The following is a 19,129-nucleotide window of genomic DNA, read 5'->3' on the forward strand; positions in this document are numbered from 1 at the left end:
GCATTAAAATACATCCACAGATATGTCTCTAATTAACTCAGATGTTGGCAATATAACTATCAGAAGCTTCCAAAGACATGACTTAAACAATATGGGACAGCCCATATGATGATAAGGTATAGTACTCTTAGTGTATGTAAGCGTTTGACTTTGGAGAAGGTAATAAAAATGCCTTAAAACATTCTCGCTCTCTCATTATTCTGACATTTGGCAAATATAATTTTGGGAATCCTAATTGACCTCAAATGTGAAAGGATTACTATAATTTCATGTCAGATAGTGAGAAAAACATGCATATGCGTCTTTACCTACATCTGCCCATGTGCGCATCACTATACACAACACATACAAACAGGTAGTATCCATCACTTATTTACAGCCCCCATATTTCTCAGCACCGAACACAGATTGGGGATGACTGTTGCAGGGCTCTTTGGGACTCACAATTTTGGACACACACACACACTTTAGATGTGTGCACCTGACCTCTTTATGTTAAAATGCTTTTCTAATGCAAAGAAAATTAATGCAACATAAAGACGGGAAACAGTACATGAGAATACCAAGACATTTTTTCTTTTACCTCAAGTGGGCAACCCAGGAAAAAAGAGAATTGTTACTTACCGTAAATTCTTTTTCTTATAGTTCCGTATTGGGAGACGCAGACATTGGGTGTATAGCTTCTGCCTCCGGAGGACACACAAAGTACTACACTAAAAAGTGTAGCTCCTCCCTCTGAGCCTATACACCCCCTGGAAAACCAGATCTAGCCAGTTTAGTGCAAAAGCTGAAGGAGAATAGCCACCCACAAGTAAAAACAGAGCAAGAACCGGAACAACCGGAGACTCTGTCCATGACAACAGCCGGTGAAAACACGCGGAACAAGAAACTGCCAACAGGCAACAGGGAGGGTGCTGGGTCTCCCAATACGGAACTATAAGAAAAAGAATTTACGGTAAGTAACAAAATGCTCTTTTTCTTTATCGTTCCTATGGGAGACCCAGACATTGGGACGTCTCAAAGCAGTCCATGGGTGGGAATAAACAGAAAAACTGAGAAGTAGGCAGAGCCTAACTTCACAAATGGGCGACAGCCGCCTGAAGGATGCGTCTGCCCAAGCTCGCATCTGCCGAAGCATGAGCATGCACTTGGTAGTGCTTTGAAAAGGTATGCAGGCTAGTCCAAGTGGCAGCCTGGACAGACTTGCTGAGCCGTAGCCTGGTGCCTGAAAGCCCAAGAGGCACCGCCAGCTCTGGTCGAGTGTGCCTTGATCCCCGGCGGGGGAGGCACCTGAGAACACTGGTAGGCATCCGAAATGGTCGACCTAATCCGACGGGCTAGGGTCGGCTTAGAAGCAGAGAAGCCATTACGCTGACCTGTGGTTAGCACAAAAATAGAGGTGCACCGCCTAAGAGACACATAGATCCGGAGCGCCCGCACCAGATCCAGAGTATGCAACGCTTTTTCAAAGCGATGAACAGGAGCTGGACAAAAGGAAGGCAGGGTAATGTCCTGGTTAAGGTGGAAAGGAGAAACCACCTTAGGGAGAAAGTCCGGAGTCGGACGGAGAACCACCTTGTCTTGATGAAAAACCAAAAAAGGTGACTCCGAAGAGAGCGCAGCCAAATCAGAGACTCTCCTGAGGGAAGTTATGGCCACTAGAAAGACCACTTTCTGTGAAAGACGAAACAAAGAAACCTCCCTAAGAGGCTCAAAGGGGGGTTTCTGCAAGGCCGTGAGGACCAAATTGAGGTCCCAGGGATCCAAGGGGCGCCGGTAAGTCGGAATGATGTGAGACGCGCCCTGCATGAAGGTGTGGACCTGAGCCAGCCGGGCGATACGCTGCTGGAACAGCACTGACAGAGCCGAGACTTGTCCCTTGAGAGAATTGAGGGACAGTCCAAGCTGCAGACCGGACTGTAAAAAGGACAGAAGGGTCGGCAAGGAAAAAGGCCGGAAGAGCGACACCAGGACAGCAAAATTTTCCAAGTCCTGTGATAGATTTTGGCCGAGGAAGACTTCCGGGCCCGAGTCATAGTGGAAATGACTTCAGGAGGAATAACAGAAGCCGTCAAGATCCAGGACTCAAGAGCCACGCCGTCAATCTGAGAGCCGCAGAATTCTGGCGGAAAAACGGACCTTGTGAGAAAAGGTCTGGACGGTCCGGAAGATGCCACGGCACCTCTATGGACAGATGGAGCAGGTCTGGGTACCAAGCTCGCCTGGGCCAGTCTGGAGCAATGAGGATGACCAGACGGCCCTCCATTCTGATCTTGGGCAGGACTCTGGGCAACAGAGCTAGAGGGGGAAACACGTAGGACAGACGAAACTGGGACCAGTCTTGAACCAGAGCGTCCGCTGCGAAGGCCTGAGGATCGTGGGAGCGAGCCACGTAAATCGGAACCTTGTTGTTGTGACGGGATGCCATTAGGTCCACGTCCGGAGTGCCCCACTTGCGGCAGATTGACTGAAACACTGCCGGATGCAGGGACCACTCGCCACTGTCCACGGTTTGACGGCTGAGATAATCTGCCTCCCAGTTTTCCACGCCTGGGATGTGGACTGCGGATATGGTGGACTTTGAGTCCTCCGTCCATTGAAGGATACGTTGTACCTCCAACATTGTCAGGCGGCTGCGTGTCCCGCCTTGGTGATTGATGTAGGCAACCGCTGTCGCGTTGTCTGACTGGACTCTGATGTGCTTGCCCGCCAATAGGTGGTGAAAAGCTAGGAGAGCCAGGAGCACGGCTCTGGTTTCCAGCACATTGATCGAGAGGGCTGACTCGGACGGAGTCCAAGTGCCCTGTGCTCGGTGGTGGAGACATACCGCTCCCCAGCCGAATAGACTGGTATCCGTGGTGAGGACCACCCAGGACGGAGCCAGGAAGGAGCGTCCCTGAGACAGAGAGAGCGGCCGAAGCCACCACTGAAGAGAGCTCCTGGTCTGTGGCGACAGAGCCACTAACCTGTGCAAGGAGGAAGGCCGCTTGTTCCAACAGCGGAGAATGTCCAGCTGCAGAGGACGCAGATGGAACTGGGCAAAGGGAACAGCCTCCATTGACGCCACCATCTGACCCAGCACCTGCATCAGGTGCCTGATGGAATAACGGCGGGGCCTCAGCAGAGAGCGCACCGCCAGTTGGAGGGACTGCTGTTTGATCAAGGGCAACTTCACAAGTGCCGTCAAGGTCTCGAACTGCATCCCTAGGTACGTGAGACTCTGGGTCAGAGTCAGAGTGGATTTGGGCAGATTGACCAGCCACCCGAATTGGGCTAGAGTGGCGAGAGTGAGCGAGACACTCCGCTGACAGTCTGCGCTGGATGAAGCCTTGACTAGAAGGTCGTCCAGGTAAGGAATCACTGCCAACCCCTGGAGGTGCATAACCGCAATCACTGCTGCCATGACCTTGGTGAATACCCGAGGGGCCGTGGCTAACCCGAAGGGGAGAGCCACGAATTGGAAATGTTCCTCTCCGATTGCAAAACGTAGCCAACGCTGGTGAGAAACTGCAATTGGCACATGCAGATAGGCATCTCTGATGTCGATGGATGCCAGGAAATCCCCTTGGGTCATTGAGGCAATGACTGACCGCAGAGATTCCATGCGAAAATGCCGCACCTGAACATGCTTGTTGAGAAGCTTGAGATCCAGGATGGGCCGGAAGGAACCGTCCTTTTTGGGGACTAGGAAGAGATTTGAGTAGAAACCTCTGAACCGTTCCCGGGTGGGAACCGGTACAATTACTCCGTTGGCCTGCAAGGATGCCACGGGTTGAGAGAAGGCGGCGGCCTTGGAACAGGGGGGAGTTGACAGAAAAAATCTGTTTGGCGGGCTGGAAGAGAATTCTATCCTGTAGCCGTGGGAGATGACATCCCGCACCCACTGATCGGAGACGTGTTGAAACCACGCGTCGCCAAAGTGGGAGAGCCTGCCACCGACTAAGGACGTTGCTGGCGCGGACAGATAGTCAAGAGGAGGCTGCCTTAGTGGCAGCAGCTCCTGCGGTCTTCTGTGGACGCGCCTTTGTGCGCCAGTTGGATTTTTGGTCCTTGGCTGAGTTAGTGGAAGAGGCCGAGGGCTTAGAGGACGACCAGTTGGAGAAGGAACGAAACCTCGACTGTTTCCTACCCTGGACAGGTTTCCTGGTTTTGGTTTGTGGCATGGAAGTACTCTTCCCGCCAGTAGCTTCCTTAATAATTTCATCCAGTTGTTCACCGAATAGCCTGGACCCAGCAAAAGGGAGCCCAGCAAGGTACTTCTTTGAAGAAGCATCTGCCTTCCACTCTCGAAGCCACAAGATCCTGCGGATAGCGAGGGAATTAGCCGAAGCCACCGCAGTGCGGTGAGAAGCCTCCAGCATGGCAGACATGGCATAGGATGAAAAAGCGGAAGCTTGGGAAGTTAAGGCAACCATTTCGGGCATAGATTCCCTGGCGAGGGAATGCATCTCCTCTAGAGAAGCAGAGATGGCTTTGAGAGCCCACACTGCTGCAAAAGATGGGGAGAACAAGGCCCCTGCCGCCTCATATACAGATTTGGCCAGAAGGTCAACCTGGCGGTCAGTGGAATCCTTAAGAGAGGTGCCATCAGCCACTGATACCACGGTCCGGGCTGAGAGTCTAGACACCGGGGGGGTCTACCTTTGGTGAATGAGCCCACTCCTTGACCACCTCAGGTGGAAAGGGAAAACGGTCATCAGAACCACGCTTTGGGAAGCGTTTGTCAGGACAGGCCCTAGGCTTGGTCACAGCAGCCTGAAAACTGGAGTGGTTAAAGAACACACTCTTTGTCCTCTTAGGCGAGGTAAACTGGTGCTTTTCTGCCAGAGAGGGTTGCTCCTCTGATACTGGCGGATTGAGGTCCAGAACAGAATTAATGGACGCAATCAAATCACTAACATCTGAGTCACTTTCGGACAGATCAATGGGGCACATGGAGGTAGCCTCCGAGCCCCCTGTAAAGGCATCCTCCTCGTCCCGCGAGTCAGCCTCTGAAACAGAGCCGCGGGACAAGGAAGGGGAGAGAGCCCTACGTCTCCTCTTAGGAGGACGGGGCCTGGGACCAGATGAAGAATCCTCTGTGAGCTCCGCTGAGAGAGCCCTAGCAGCAGAGGGACCCTGTGAAGGGGGCTGATGCATGTTCAGCAAAGTCCGGGACAGCTGTCCCATGGAGTCGGCAAAAGACTGGGAGATAGACCTAGATAAGGATTCTACCCAAGCCGGGGGTTCAGCCACAGGAGCCGGAGCAGCCGGAGGGACCACGTGGATGCGATTCCAGGCTGAGGCATTGTCAGGTTAGAGCAGGCATCACAATGTGGATATGTGCTCGGATCAGGCAGCACGAGCTTACATGCAGTGCATACTGAATATAGCTTTGGAGCCTTGCTCCTCGTGTGAGACATGCTGCTGAAGTGGGGGCTCTGCCAGAGTGACCCCCAGAGAGTATATACAGAGGCCCACAACCAGAGGTTGTAGCTTACCAGACCGTTGGGGCGGTGTTGTGTGCCCTCCAGATCCCGAAGCCCGAACACCCAAGCACCTCAGCAGGGATGCTGCAGCCAGTGCTGATCGCAGAGAAAACGCTGATAAAATGACGCCGGAGCGAGGAGAGGGGGCGGGACCAACTCTGAGAGCGGGATCTGGAGGGCCAAAGAGACTTACAGGGGAGGAGACATGTACCCAGTGAGGAGTGTCCCTCCCCTGTGCAGAACGGCCGCTGGGCGGAGCCGCACTGTCCCTCTGCATGAATGACATGTGAGGGCAGTGAAACCAAAAGTAGGCCTCCGGCGAAGCCGGGGCCTAAATTTGAGCGGTGCAGCCGGCGCGCAGGCACCATCGGCGCGGTTCTCAGGTGACAGCCAGAGAACCGGCCGGAAATGTCAGAAAACTCACTCAGCACACTCTCCCACCATAATAAAGTACAGGGACCCCCAGAATATAAACGTCTCAGGTACTTAGCTTGCTGAGACGCAGGGTTCCAAGTCCCTGGGGATGAGTGCTCCGTCCAGCAGGATCCTGAAGGGCTGCGGATGGAGACCGGTCTCCTGCAAAGCATGGAGAACCGTGCTGGCTCCCACTTCAAGCCAGAGCCCGAGGGATGGTGACGGAATGCGGCATGTAAGGCTCCAGCCTTGGAATCAACCTTAACAGCACCGCCGACACAGTGGGGTGAGAAGGGACATGCCGGGGGTCCAGACTTGGACCCGCTTTTCTTCAAACTCTTTCCAAAAATGAAAAATCAGATGAGAATGCATGTGTGGATGTATGCCTCCTGAACACAAAGCAATGAACTGGCTAGATCTGGTCCTCCAGGGGGTGTATAGGCTCAGAGGGAGGAGCTACACTTTTTAGTGTAGTACTTTGTGTGTCCTCCGGAGGCAGAAGCTATACACCCAATGTCTGGGTCTCCCATAGGAACGATAAAGAAAAGCAGGTAAAACAGCATAGATTGTTTGTCTTCATTGGAGGATATGAGGTCATTCTGCTCAGTGACCAGCTGCATATTATTGATTTCTGTGGCTCAAATTAGATGCAAGCCACGTTCGTCAAGTTGCAGTGGTATACAAAGAAATTATGTCCGCACCCACCCCCTCTTGCCCATTGGTAGAGTCACAGAAGACTTGGCGGGCCAATAGGCTTCTTTTAGTTTACTGACTAGCTGAATGTGCGGAACTTACTGCTGGAACAAGGCTTACATAACTGGGCAGACTGGAGTGAGGCCGTCCAGCATGAGTTCCTCCACGCACGGGATCTATAGGAGCGGTGTGGTCTGCCGCCAATGGTAATACGTCAAGTGTCATATTTAGGATCTTAAAAGGGGGCAGTTTACTTCCCTAGACCCCTGCAAAGAGCCAAGTAATCCCCAAACATGATATTTCATAGAAGCTCAGAGTGGCTTTTGTGAATCTACTCCAGTTAAAACATTGAGCATAAATGGATTTTTCTCTTTCGTTTCATTGGGGGACACAGCACCCACAGTCCTGTGTCCCCCAATGAAGACTCAGAGAAAGATTTTTACAGTGAGTACACAAAAATCCTTCTATCACATGAGCAGATTCAAAAAATCAGATCAATGCATGCCGCGGTTTTATTTTATAGCCTGTGGCACATCTGCTTTTTTGTTACATTACAGGGATTCTGCTTTGAATGGGCAGAGAAGAAAGTAAGACTAGTTGCATATTCACTGTATATTTATTTCCCAGATAAAAAAAAATGGCATCAAGACATCCGCCATACTGTAATATGTCTAGTTTATCTGAATACATGGAACATTTATACAGCAGAAAATACATTCACATCTATGTACAAGCAAACCCACTCTTATTTTTGGTATCCAATCAAGTACTTTCTTCCTGTTGTGGAAATGTGGATGGTCTACGGCTTGGCACCGTCTGCAGAGAGTGTTTTGTGCATTAAGTGCAATAAAATCACCATTATACAATAAATGATTATCATTTGATGAGGGTTGTTTTCCCAGACTGATCTAAAGCTTAAAGCATAACCTTAATTTTATTGTTTATTTCATAAGTCAACACTACTATTGAAATAAGCAATTTTGTAATATATCTTGGCAGACAAATTAGCTTTTTTTTCTGCCAGAACTGACCAGTCATTATCAAAATCTATATTCAGTGAAGACAGTCTCATCAATCTGCCATCTCCTATCTCAGTAATGGGGAAGTCTTCACTGAATACAGATTTTACCTCAGAATTGAGAATTCTGGCAGAGAAAAAAGCAAATTTATCTGATTAAGATATATCACAAAGTTGCTTATTTTCATGTGGACTATTGATTTATTAAATAAAAATTAAAACACCGGTTACACTTAGTTTTGTGTGTCCACATAAACAATGCAGACCTTAGAAATACATGACTTATGGAAATTAATCTCTATAAACCCTCACTTCGTATAATCTCGTATTAGTTTTCGTTTTTATATAAGAACGTAGTCCAAAAATCAGATAATTCAATCAGATATTCTTATCCGCATTTAGATGTGCATCCCTCACCATGTCTTCCTAACCAATAAATAAATGTAGGATTTCAGCAATATGTCTTCCACTGTCCATAATTTAGGACAATGCATACTCATAGTATGCCAAAGGTGTAGTCTTCACATTAAGATTTTTTCCTTTAATTTCTTTAGAAGGGAATTCGATAGTACGATCAACCCCCAAACCGCATATATGGGCACTGCGTTCCCGAGAAATCAGTTTTAATTCACATGCACATTAGGCATTAAGTGCTATGAATGGGACAGAGCACTTGAGGAACCACTGCTTTCCCAAGTTGTTTCACCGCTCAGCACCAGCCTCAGTAGCCCGATTTATAGCTCATTTTACAACTACCATTCCTGCTGCCTGACATCATACTGACAGTGTAATTATTCAAGCTGAAGAGGCTGGTACTGAGTGATCCATCAACCTGAGCAGGCAGAGACTCTTTAAAATTGACTTTGTCCATGGGAAAACCCTTTTAATCAACAGATCTTGGAATAATAATAATTTCCACGATGTTTAAAACAATGTTCCTGTGCTGAGATAATCTTATATGTGTCCCTGCTATGTACTGTGTAATGGCTGTGTCTGACCGTACAGGGACATGGTCTGATCATACCACAGTTCCTGGGCAGAGGATAAAGGATAAAAAGTATACAGACATGACAGCACAGGATTGCAAATAAATCTTAGAGGTAAAATATTTTTTTTTCAAAAACAGGCAGAGAAATGTTTTACCTCACAAAAAGAATAATCTATGATCTCCTGAGGTAGTGTCTGTATACTCTTTTGGTTCCTCCCCAGCCAAGGAGCTGTGGTATAATCAGAACATGTCCCTGTATGGTCAGACACGGCCATTACACAGTACAGAGCAGGAGCACATATATAAGATTATCGCAAGACAGCAACATTTTATTTCTATTTCTTTCTTTTTTTTAAACACATCCAATTGTGGAAATTATTCTAAGATCTATTGATTAAATTCAACATTGTTCGTGGGAAAACCTCTAAGTGCTGTCACACATAGAGCATGTAATGCCTAATTTGAATATGGACGTAAACTGTGATTTCTAGAGAATACAGAAACACAGATATGAAGGTGCTGATAGATTTAGCCTTCAATGGCCTGTGTGCAAATATGTAGTTTGGTGGGGGAGTGGGGTGTTAATCTTAAGGACAGATTCCCTTTAGAGGAGTTGTCTAGTCACTAGAAAAAAACGTACAAGTGCCAAGAATGGCTTAAAAATAATAAAATCAGTCACCAGCTGTCACCCCCATGGGTTCAGCAGCTGTGGTCTATTCTGAGACCGCAGCAGTTAAGGGACTCTAACATTTGGACATTAGAGGGACATTATGACTGGATCCACTGGGTGACAGTAGGGTAGGCAAGTGTGAATGATGATGATGATTATGTTGTTGTTAAGCCATCGAGGACTAAAACTTTTTCTAGAGGTCTGACAACTACTTTAAATTCTGTTTACAAGAGGGAAAAGAAAAAACCCCCCAAAAACTTTGTCCATCTTAAAATGCAGATATCGAACAGTACGTCAAAATGGCATTTCTGTACGGATATGGCGGGCTATCTGCTCATCATTTGATTCCTCTTTTTCCTTTTCGCGCTCCTTGTTCCAGTCCTTCAGACCCTCAGGAAGTGTTGTATCCTCTTCAATGCTTCCCGTACCTTCTACAAATTCCTCATATGTAGATTTTTCAGCAAATGGTCTTGGCCCCAAAAGTTCAACCATATCACTCTTATCTAGCACCTCCTTTTCTAGAAGGCGAAGAGCAACCTAGAAAAAAAATAAAATAAAATGGGAAATCAAACTATGGTTTCACCTGGAACACAAGATGAGAAGGAATAAAAAAAAAGCTGCCTTGCGAAATGACCTACCTTCTCTATATCAGATTTCTTCTCCTTAAGTAGTGTCACAGTCCTTTCATACGCAGAGTTAATCAGTATTCGAACTTCATCATCAATGAGTCTCGCCGTGGCCTCGCTGTAAGGCTTTTCTAACACCATTTCTCCTTGACGAGGAAGGTCAAATGAAACCTGGCCAACTTTATCACTCATGCCAAACTGGACTATCTACAAAAAACAAAGATGGACTTTTGTGTAGAAAGTGCATTAAACAGGATTTCTACTACTATTTTGACCCCCTTTCATATGTTTTAACTTAAATCCGTTTTTAATATACTTTATTACCTGCGCTGCTTCTATGATCGCATCTCTGTGTGGGTTATATATTCTTCTATGGTCATTCAGGATCTGCTACTTTTGATCGGAACTGGACGAAATTAAGAGAACATCTATGGTAGGGAAAGGGGGCTACATGTCAATGAGTGTCAGCAGTCTGCTCATGCGTACTCAGATCACAGACTGCACGCTCCTCCTTTGCTTGGATCCTGCCAAAGCTTTGGAACGCGGTCCCTTTATCTGACAAGCGTTGTGATATGCTTTCTAATGATGAGCAGCACATCACAGCTCTTTTCAGCTTGAAGACCAACATGCCAAAGCATCAACACAGTAAGATCAGGCTTCCCTCTTCTCCTCTGCTTGAATCCTTTTGAGGCGCTAGCCCTTTAAGCTGAAAAAGTTCTGCAATATACTTTCTAATAACAAGCAGCACTTGTCAGCTGAAGGGGTCCACTCCAAAGCATCGGAAGGATCAGAGGAGGGGAGGAGAGTGAAGTCTATGATCTGAGCATGCATGCTCAGAATGATGTCACTCATTGAAAAGTAGCCCTGGACCCCCCAATGACCAGTTCCTCTCATTTTGTCCGATTCTAGTTCCCAGATCAGAAGTGGCAGAGCCTGAATGACAACAGAGGACTATATGACCCACACATTGCTGCACTCCCAGAAGTGCAAGTAATAAAAATATTAGAAAACTATTTGCTAGGAAGAGTTAGAACATATGAAAGGGGGTCAAATATTGGAAAACCTCTTCAATAGATAAAATAGTTACACCAGGTATTAAAATGTTCTCCCCAACCACTAGGATTGGCGCATGTGCCTTTGAATGCTGCATGCAGGACAATGGAGACCTGTAGTCTTTTGTGTCAGTATCTACAGGGTGTTCTCCAGTATAATTTTTTTTAATTTACCAGAAAGACAGCATGGAGAATAAAAACAATGCCCTTTAGTGATGAGTGAATAGTAACTATTCACGTTCGGATTATTCAGTACTATTCCAGTATTCGTCATGAATAACGAACCTAATTCAAGTCAATTTGCAACCGGAGCATTTTTCTTGTCGTGACGAATACTAGATTAAAATCGGAAATCGGTAAGAATTATCTGAACACGAAAAGTTTCTATTCGCCCTTCTCTAGTGGCCTGTTAAATCTGTTCTAATATTCGCCACTGAACTGAAAATGACAACATCACAATGACCAGTGACCTGACTGTGGAGGCCACAGATTGGCTGCTAGGTTAGGCAACTTCTGCTCTGAAATCTTCGTTACTGGTGTTGGAGGCTGTCAGTGTGGCAGCTCTTTTTTCTTCAGGCTGTCCTTCCCTTGTAGAGTTTAAATGCCAGAGAACGCCTTTAACCTGATCTATATCCTAGAATGGGTTCTCTTTACTTCACGACTGTGGTAAGTAGTATGACTGGAGCAAAGTCCCTCCTATGCAACGACCCACCTGTGCATAGGCACTTTGTGTCACTTTCTTCAGATCATCCTGAGCTCCAGTTGTAATTCTCCCAAAGAATATTTCCTCAGAGACACGGCCGCCCAGAGTCATGCACATCCTATCCAGCAGCTGCTCCTTTGTATATAGATACTGTTCTTTAGGTAAATACTGTGCATATCCTAACCCCTTTCCTCGTGGTATGATAGAAACCTGGAAGACAATTCAGAATTCTTAGGCAAAAGTCCAAAATGCGAAATAATAAAAAATGTGAAAATTCTGGCAAAAAAAAAAAAAACAACAGCTTTCTGCAATCAGGTACACCAGCAGACGTGTGACCCTGCATGTTTAGATTAGATAATAGGTTGTCATGTAATCTGTAAACTGCTAAGGATTTACAAGGATGTAGACGACATAAAATAATTGACAGTTCATATATATTCATTATAAGAGGGAAGAAAAAAGAAAAAAAAAAAAAAGTATTTGTTCAAAACTTTAACTTTTTGTTCTCTGCCCTCCCTTCTAACAGTCTCGCACCCCTACAATGTACTCTACACTATGCTGCCTGACTAATCCATCTGTCTCCCCGCTACTCCCCGACCTCTCCTCTCTGCCAATCCCTTCACTGGCTTCCCATTGCCTAACGACTCCAGTTCAAAACCCTAACCATGACATACAAAGCCATCCACCATCTGTCTCCTCCATACATCTGTGACCAAGTCTCCTGGTACTTACCTGCAAGTAACCTTTGATCCTTACAAGATCTCCTTCTCTGCTCCCCTCTCATCTCCTCTTCCCACCACCGCATCCAAGACTTCTCTCGTTCCTCCACCTTACTCTGGAATGCTCTGCCACAACATATCAGACTCTCGCCCACCCTGACAAGCTTCAAAAGGAACCTGAAGACCCACCTCTTCCGACAAGCCTACAACCTGCCGTAACCGTCAGTCTGATATAACGCCGCACGACCATCTCAATCCTCACCTATTGTATCCTCACTCAACCCTTGTAGACTGTGAGCCCTTGCAGGCAGGGTCCTCAGGGTCCAGTCTGTGACTTGTTTTGTTTATTGTACTTGTCCATACTATGTGTACCCCTTTTCTCATGTAAAGTGCCATGGAATAAATGGCGCTATAATAATACGTTACCCTCATCTACAGGTCTACTGTCTGTCAAAAATCCAGGTGATCATACACTGCTAACTAATTATTATACCCTCAGCTATTGTTTCATACCACTATCTACTAACCAGCAACAAAATCATTTCTGCAAAAATTATGTCATTGTCATAATATATGTTATATATAATTGCACCAAAATATTATTAAGAACATTATCCAAAATACCAAATTAAGGATGTTGTTTGGTTTCAGATATAAGGTTGCGATCGAATTGAAGGTGGGGTGCTGCTGTTCCTAGGCAAAAGTAGGTCTATGGGACCCCGGGACGAAGGGAATTTTGTTTACTTACCGTAAATTCCTTTTCTTCTAGCTCCTATTGGGAGACCCAGACAATTGGGTGTATAGCTTCTGCCTCCGGAGGCCACACAAAGTATTACACTTAAAAGTGTAAACCCCTCCCCTCTGACTATACACCCCCCCGTGCATCACGGGCTCCTCAGTTTTGGTGCAAAAGCAGGAAGGAGGAAACTTATAAATTGGTCTAAGGTAAATTCAATCCGAAGGATGTTCGGAGAACTGAAACCATGAACCCAGAACAATTCAACATGAACAACATGTGTACACAAAAGAACAACAGCCCGAAGGGAACAGGGGCGGGTGCTGGGTCTCCCAATAGGAGCTAGAAGAAAAGGAATTTACGGTAAGTAAACAAAATTCCCTTCTTCTTTGTCGCTCCATTGGGAGACCCAGACAATTGGGACGTCCAAAAGCAGTCCCTGGGTGGGTAAAAGAATACCTCGGTAATAGAGCCGTAAAACGGCCCCTTCCTACAGGTGGGCAACCGCCGCCTGAAGGACTCGCCTACCTAGGCTGGCATCTGCCGAAGCATAGGTATGCACCTGATAGTGTTTTGTGAAAGTGTGCAGACTCGACCAGGTAGCCGCCTGACACACCTGCTGAGCCGTAGCCTGGTGCCGCAATGCCCATGACGCACCCACGGCTCTGGTAGAATGGGCTTTCAGCCCTGAAGGAACCTGAAGCCCAGAAGAACGGTAGGCTTCAAGAATTGGTTCCTTGATCCACCGAGCCAAGGTTGACTTGGAAGCCTGCGACCCTTTACGCTGGCCAGCGACAAGGACAAAGAGCGCATCCGAGCGGCGCAGGGGCGCCGTACGAGAAATGTAGAGTCTAAGTGCTCTCACAAGATCTAACAAGTGCAAATCCTTTTCACATTGGTGAACTGGATGAGGGCAAAAAGAAGGTAAGGAGATATCCTGATTGAGATGAAAAGGGGATACCACCTTAGGGAGAAATTCCGGAACCGGACGCAGAACCACCTTGTCCTGGTGGAACACCAGGAAGGGGGCTTTGCATGACAATGCAGCTAGCTCAGACACTCTCCGAAGTGATGTGACTGCCACTAGGAAGACCACCTTCTGCGAAAGGCGTGAAAGAGAAATATCTCTCATTGGCTCGAAAGGTGGTTTCTGAAGAGCCGTTAGCACCCTGTTCAGATCCCAGGGTTCTAGCGGACGCTTGTAAGGAGGGACTATGTGGGAAACTCCCTGCAGGAACGTGCGGACCTGCGGAAGCCTGGCTAGACGCTTTTGAAAAAACACAGAGAGCGCCGAGACTTGTCCCTTAATAGAGCCGAGAGACAAACCCTTTTCCATTCCGGATTGAAGGAAGGATAGAAAAGTGGGCAAGGCAAATGGCCAGGGAGTAAAACCCTGATCAGAGCACCAGGATAAGAAGATCCTCCACGTCCTGTGGTAGATCTTGGCGGACGTTGGTTTCCTGGCCTGTCTCATAGTGGCAATGACCTCTTGAGATAACCCTGAAGACGCTAGGATCCAGGACTCAATGGCCACACAGTCAGGTTGAGGGCCGCAGAATTCAGATGGAAAAATGGCCCTTGAGATAATAAGTCTGGACGGTCTGGTAGTGCCCACGGTTGACCCACCGTGAGATGCCACAGATCCGGGTACCACGACCTCCTTGGCCAGTCTGGGGCGATGAGGATGGCGCGGCGGCAGTCGGACCTGATCTTGCGTAATACTCTGGGCAGTAGTGCCAGAGGAGGGAATACATACAGCAGCCGAAACTGCGACCAATCCTGAACTAATGTGTCTGCCGCCAGCGCTCTGTGATCTTGAGACCGTGCCATGAATGTCGGGACCTTGTTGTTGTGCCGGGACGCCATTAGGTCGACGTCCGGCTTCCCCCAGCGGCGACAGATCTCTTGAAACACGTCCGGGTGAAGAGACCATTCCCCTGCGTCCATGCCCTGGCGACTGAGAAAGTCTGCTTCCCAGTTTTCTACGCCCGGGATGTGAACTGCGGAGATGGTGGAGGCTGTGGCTTCCACCCACAGCAGAATCCGCCGAACTTCCTGGAAGGCTTGACGACTGCGTGTGCCGCCTTGGTGGTTGATGTATGCCACCGCCGTGGCGTTGTCCGACTGAATTCGGATCTGCCTGCCTTCCAGCCACGGCTGGAACGCCTTTAGGGCTAGATACACTGCCCTTATCTCCAGAACATTGATCTGAAGGGAGGACTCTGGCTGAGTCCAGGTACCCTGAGCCCTGTGGTGGAGGAAGACCGCTCCCCACCCTGACAGACTCGCGTCCGTCGTGACCACAGCCCAGGATGGGGGTAGGAATGATTTCCCCTTCGACAAAGAAGTGGGAAGAAGCCACCACTGAAGGGAGGCCTTGGCTGCCCGAGAAAGGGAGACGTTCCTGTCGAGGGACGTCGACTTCCTGTCCCATTTGCGGAGAATGTCCCATTGAAGTGGACGCAGATGAAACTGCGCAAATGGAACTGCCTCCATTGCTGCCACCATCTTCCCTAGGAAGTGCATGAGGCGCCTCAAGGGGTGCGACTGGGCTCGAAGGAGAGATTGCACCCCTGTCCGTAGTGAACGCTGTTTGTCCAGCGGAAGTTTCACCATCGCTGAGAGAGTATGAAACTCCATCCTCCTTCAACACAAAGCATAAAAACTGAGGAGCCCGTGATGCACGGGGGGGTGTATAGGCAGAGGGGAGGGGTTTACACTTTTAAGTGTAATACTTTGTGTGGCCTCCGGAGGCAGAAGCTATACACCCAATTGTCTGGGTCTCCCAATGGAGCGACAAAGAAATATGAGTATTAGACAGACTGGTCATTTTAATAAATTAAATTTGTCAGACTTCCTCAGACCCGGCACCAGGACCCCAGTGATCAGCAAGTTCTTGCCGGACCTTTTTCAAAAGGTCATCTGATTTTCTAAGTTGGACAACAGTGGGAGCTCTCTCTTTTCCTTCTTTAAATACATGTAACTGGGGTTTAAAAAAAAAAAATTGTACATTTTGCCTTCAGTGGCTCCTGTGTTGCTCAGTGTACTGCTGGCTGCAAAATGGGTTATTCGAGAACCCGTCAGCCAATCCGCTATGATGATCTGATGGGGAAATGTAACTCTTACTTTTCCATATTTCTCACCTCTCCTCAGTTGATTTCTGCTCACATCACAATAGAATGTGCAGGGACAGGAAAAGCATGGAAAATGCAACATTTGTAATAAAATCCAAATTGCAAAAAAATATTTTTAGCCTCAAATACATGCATGAAAAGCTAAATAATAAATAGTCCCCAAAGGTGGGGACATACCAACTTATTTACTGAATTTATGGCCTAAAGTGGCCATACACATTAAATTAATGCCAGGAAAACATTAATTGTGCCAGGTAGGGATTCTGTATACACAACATATACTATAGGTTATTTAACCTTTAAAAGAGGATCAGCATGTTCCAAAAACCACCCTGCCACAGCATGCCCAGCCTCATGGTAGGCCACCGTCTTTTTTTCCTCTGGATGGAGAACCTGAGTTTTCTTTTCTAAGCCTGTAAAATGAAGAGGATACAAGAACACTAATATTGTACTGAACGCGCTTATGAACATGTATACAGCAAGAAAGGGGAATAGTATTTTTCTTTACACAAATGTAGAATGCTTGGTACATTTTGTGATGGCAGCAGAAGATCACTCCGCATTCATTGTACGCTCCCGCTAGACAAAAAATAGGACCATCAACAAAATTACGTATTGTTAAGCTGCAAAGGATGTATTCCTTCATTGGCAGCCTATTTTGTTTGCATTTTATTTTCTCCCCCGCTTCCAAGCGCCATGATGTTTCTATTATTCGGTCGACAGTCATATTGGGACTTCTCTGTGGGACGAGTTGTATACATTTTTATATTATATTGTATTTATTAAGTGTGTGTGTTTAAGGCTGAAGGTCAACTTAAGTCTATCAAGAAAAGCCCACAGATCCAGAGGAAAGCAAAAACCCAGCAAACCATAAGCTCCATATTAGGGGAAAAATTCCTTCCCAACTCCACATATGGCAATCGGACTAGCTCCCTGACTAATTACATTATTAATTATATTATTATTAAGCAATTCCACAATTATTTGTTTTTTGGGGGGTTTTTTTAGGACTACAACAACAATTTTATATATCTTAGTTGCAAGAATAAAAATTCGGAATGTTTAAAAAAAAAAAAAAAAAATGATATATATTTTTTTTGTGTGTGTCACTATTTTCCAATACCTAGAACATTTTCATTTTTAGATCTATAGAGGGCATATTTTTTGTGTGGTGAGCTTTTTTTTTTGTATATTTATACCATTTTGAAGCAGATTTTTGGATAGCAAATTAATGCATGATGAGATATTACTTTCTTTCTCTACTGTCTTCCAAAATATGTGTATTTTATAATTCCTTTATATTCAATGAGGGACAAGAGACATGATTTGAACAAAAAAAAAAAAATATATATAATAAGAACAATAATAAATAAAAAATATAACATACATATATTTGCTTTTTGACCTAATTGTTTTGGTTTCCTTAAGGGACTTGAACCTGCGATCTGATCACTTGTATGATGAATTGCAAACAACAGTATTGCACTGTACAGTAAAATTCACTGTCCCACATAAAGGCCAGACACAAGCAATAGCCTGTTCTTCACAGGAGCACAGTCTTCAGGGGTGGAACCATTGGCACATGGAACAGCTTGCCACTTAGACAATGAAAATTATAAATGCCGCTGTCAGAAATTGACAGCGCCTTTTGTGGGATTAAAAGGACTGTCACCACAGAATGACTGTTTAAATCAAGTACAGGCACTCAGTGCATCATGGTGGGGCCAAGTATTTAAATACACATTCCCACCTGTTTGTTTACCCCTCTCTCATTCCTAATGTGGCAAGCTAGAAAAACAAGCAGTTGGGAATGTGTATTTTTACGATTAGCACCAGCGTGAAGATCCGAGCGTCTGTACTTAGTTTATGATAAATAAGGTACCAAGGTGCTAACTTGAGAACATCACATTCCCCACATCTTACCTCCTATTACTCTCTCAATTGCTTGTTCAAAATGCTTCTGGTTTATGGCATCAGAAAGATGTCTAGCAGCGATGAGAGCAGCTTCATTACACACATTTGCAATATCTGCCCCTGTGACAAAAAAAAAAAAAAGAAGTAAAACCAGAAAAGACAATCTAATAGCATCATAAGTGATATACAGTGCTGTGCAAGAGTCTGTGCAAAAATGTTAGAAAAAATGCTGCAAAGTCAGAATGATTTCAGAAATAGAAGTCTTCATAGATTATTTTCATCAACAAAATGCAAAAAGTGAATAAACAAAATAGAAGATCTAAATCTAAATCAATATTTGCTGTGATCTACTTTTGTTTTCAAAGAAGGGAATTTTGTTTACTTACCGTAAATTCCTTTTCTTCTAGCTCCAATTGGGAGACCCAGACAATTGGGTGTATAGCTATTGCCTCCGGAGGCCACACAAAGTATTACACTCAAAAGTGTAAGGCCCCTCCCCTTCTGGCTATACACCCCCAGTGGGATCACTGGCTCATCAGTTTTAGTGCCAAAGCAAGAAGGAGGAAAGCCAATAACAGGTTTAAGGACCAATTCAATCCGAGGAACATCGGAGAACTGAAACCATTCCACATGAACAACATGTGTACCCGAAAAACCGAAAAACCCCCCGAGAAAACAGGGCGGGTGCTGGGTCTCCCAATTGGAGCTAGAAGAAAAGGAATTTACGGTAAGTAAACAAAATTCCCTTCTTCTTTGTCGCTCCATTGGGAGACCCAGACAATTGGGATGTCCAAAAGCAATCCCTGGGTGGGTAAAAGAATACCTCATGATAGGGCCGTCAAACGGCCTTCTCCTACAGGTGGCCAACCGCCGCCTGAATGACTTATCTACCTAGGCTGGCGTCTGCCGAAGCGTAGGTATGCATCTGATAATGCCTGGTAAAAGTAAGTAGACTCGACCAGGTGGGTGCCTGACACACCTGCTGAGCCGTAGC

At 46.2% G+C, this 19,129-nt stretch overlaps 1 protein-coding gene across 1 annotated transcript in view; it reads right to left on the reverse strand.

Annotated features, from left to right (window-relative positions):
* Positions 1 to 7,172: 7,172 nt before the first annotated feature.
* Positions 7,173 to 19,129, reverse strand: part of AFG3L2 (AFG3 like matrix AAA peptidase subunit 2) — an 85,921-nt gene continuing 73,964 nt past the window's right edge. Inside the window, exons 13-17 of the mRNA XM_075314567.1 lie at positions 18,145 to 18,255; positions 16,519 to 16,634; positions 11,642 to 11,842; positions 9,890 to 10,084; positions 7,173 to 9,788 (exon numbers count right to left, since the gene is read on the reverse strand). Of these exons, the coding sequence (XP_075170682.1) occupies positions 9,546 to 9,788; positions 9,890 to 10,084; positions 11,642 to 11,842; positions 16,519 to 16,634; positions 18,145 to 18,255 (866 nt within the window). The 3' untranslated portion in view covers positions 7,173 to 9,545. The remainder of the gene's footprint in view (positions 9,789 to 9,889; positions 10,085 to 11,641; positions 11,843 to 16,518; positions 16,635 to 18,144; positions 18,256 to 19,129) is intronic.

Source organism: Anomaloglossus baeobatrachus, chromosome 6 (assembly GCF_048569485.1).
Source record: "Anomaloglossus baeobatrachus isolate aAnoBae1 chromosome 6, aAnoBae1.hap1, whole genome shotgun sequence".
In the NCBI taxonomy this organism is placed as follows: Eukaryota; Metazoa; Chordata; class Amphibia; order Anura; family Aromobatidae; genus Anomaloglossus; species Anomaloglossus baeobatrachus.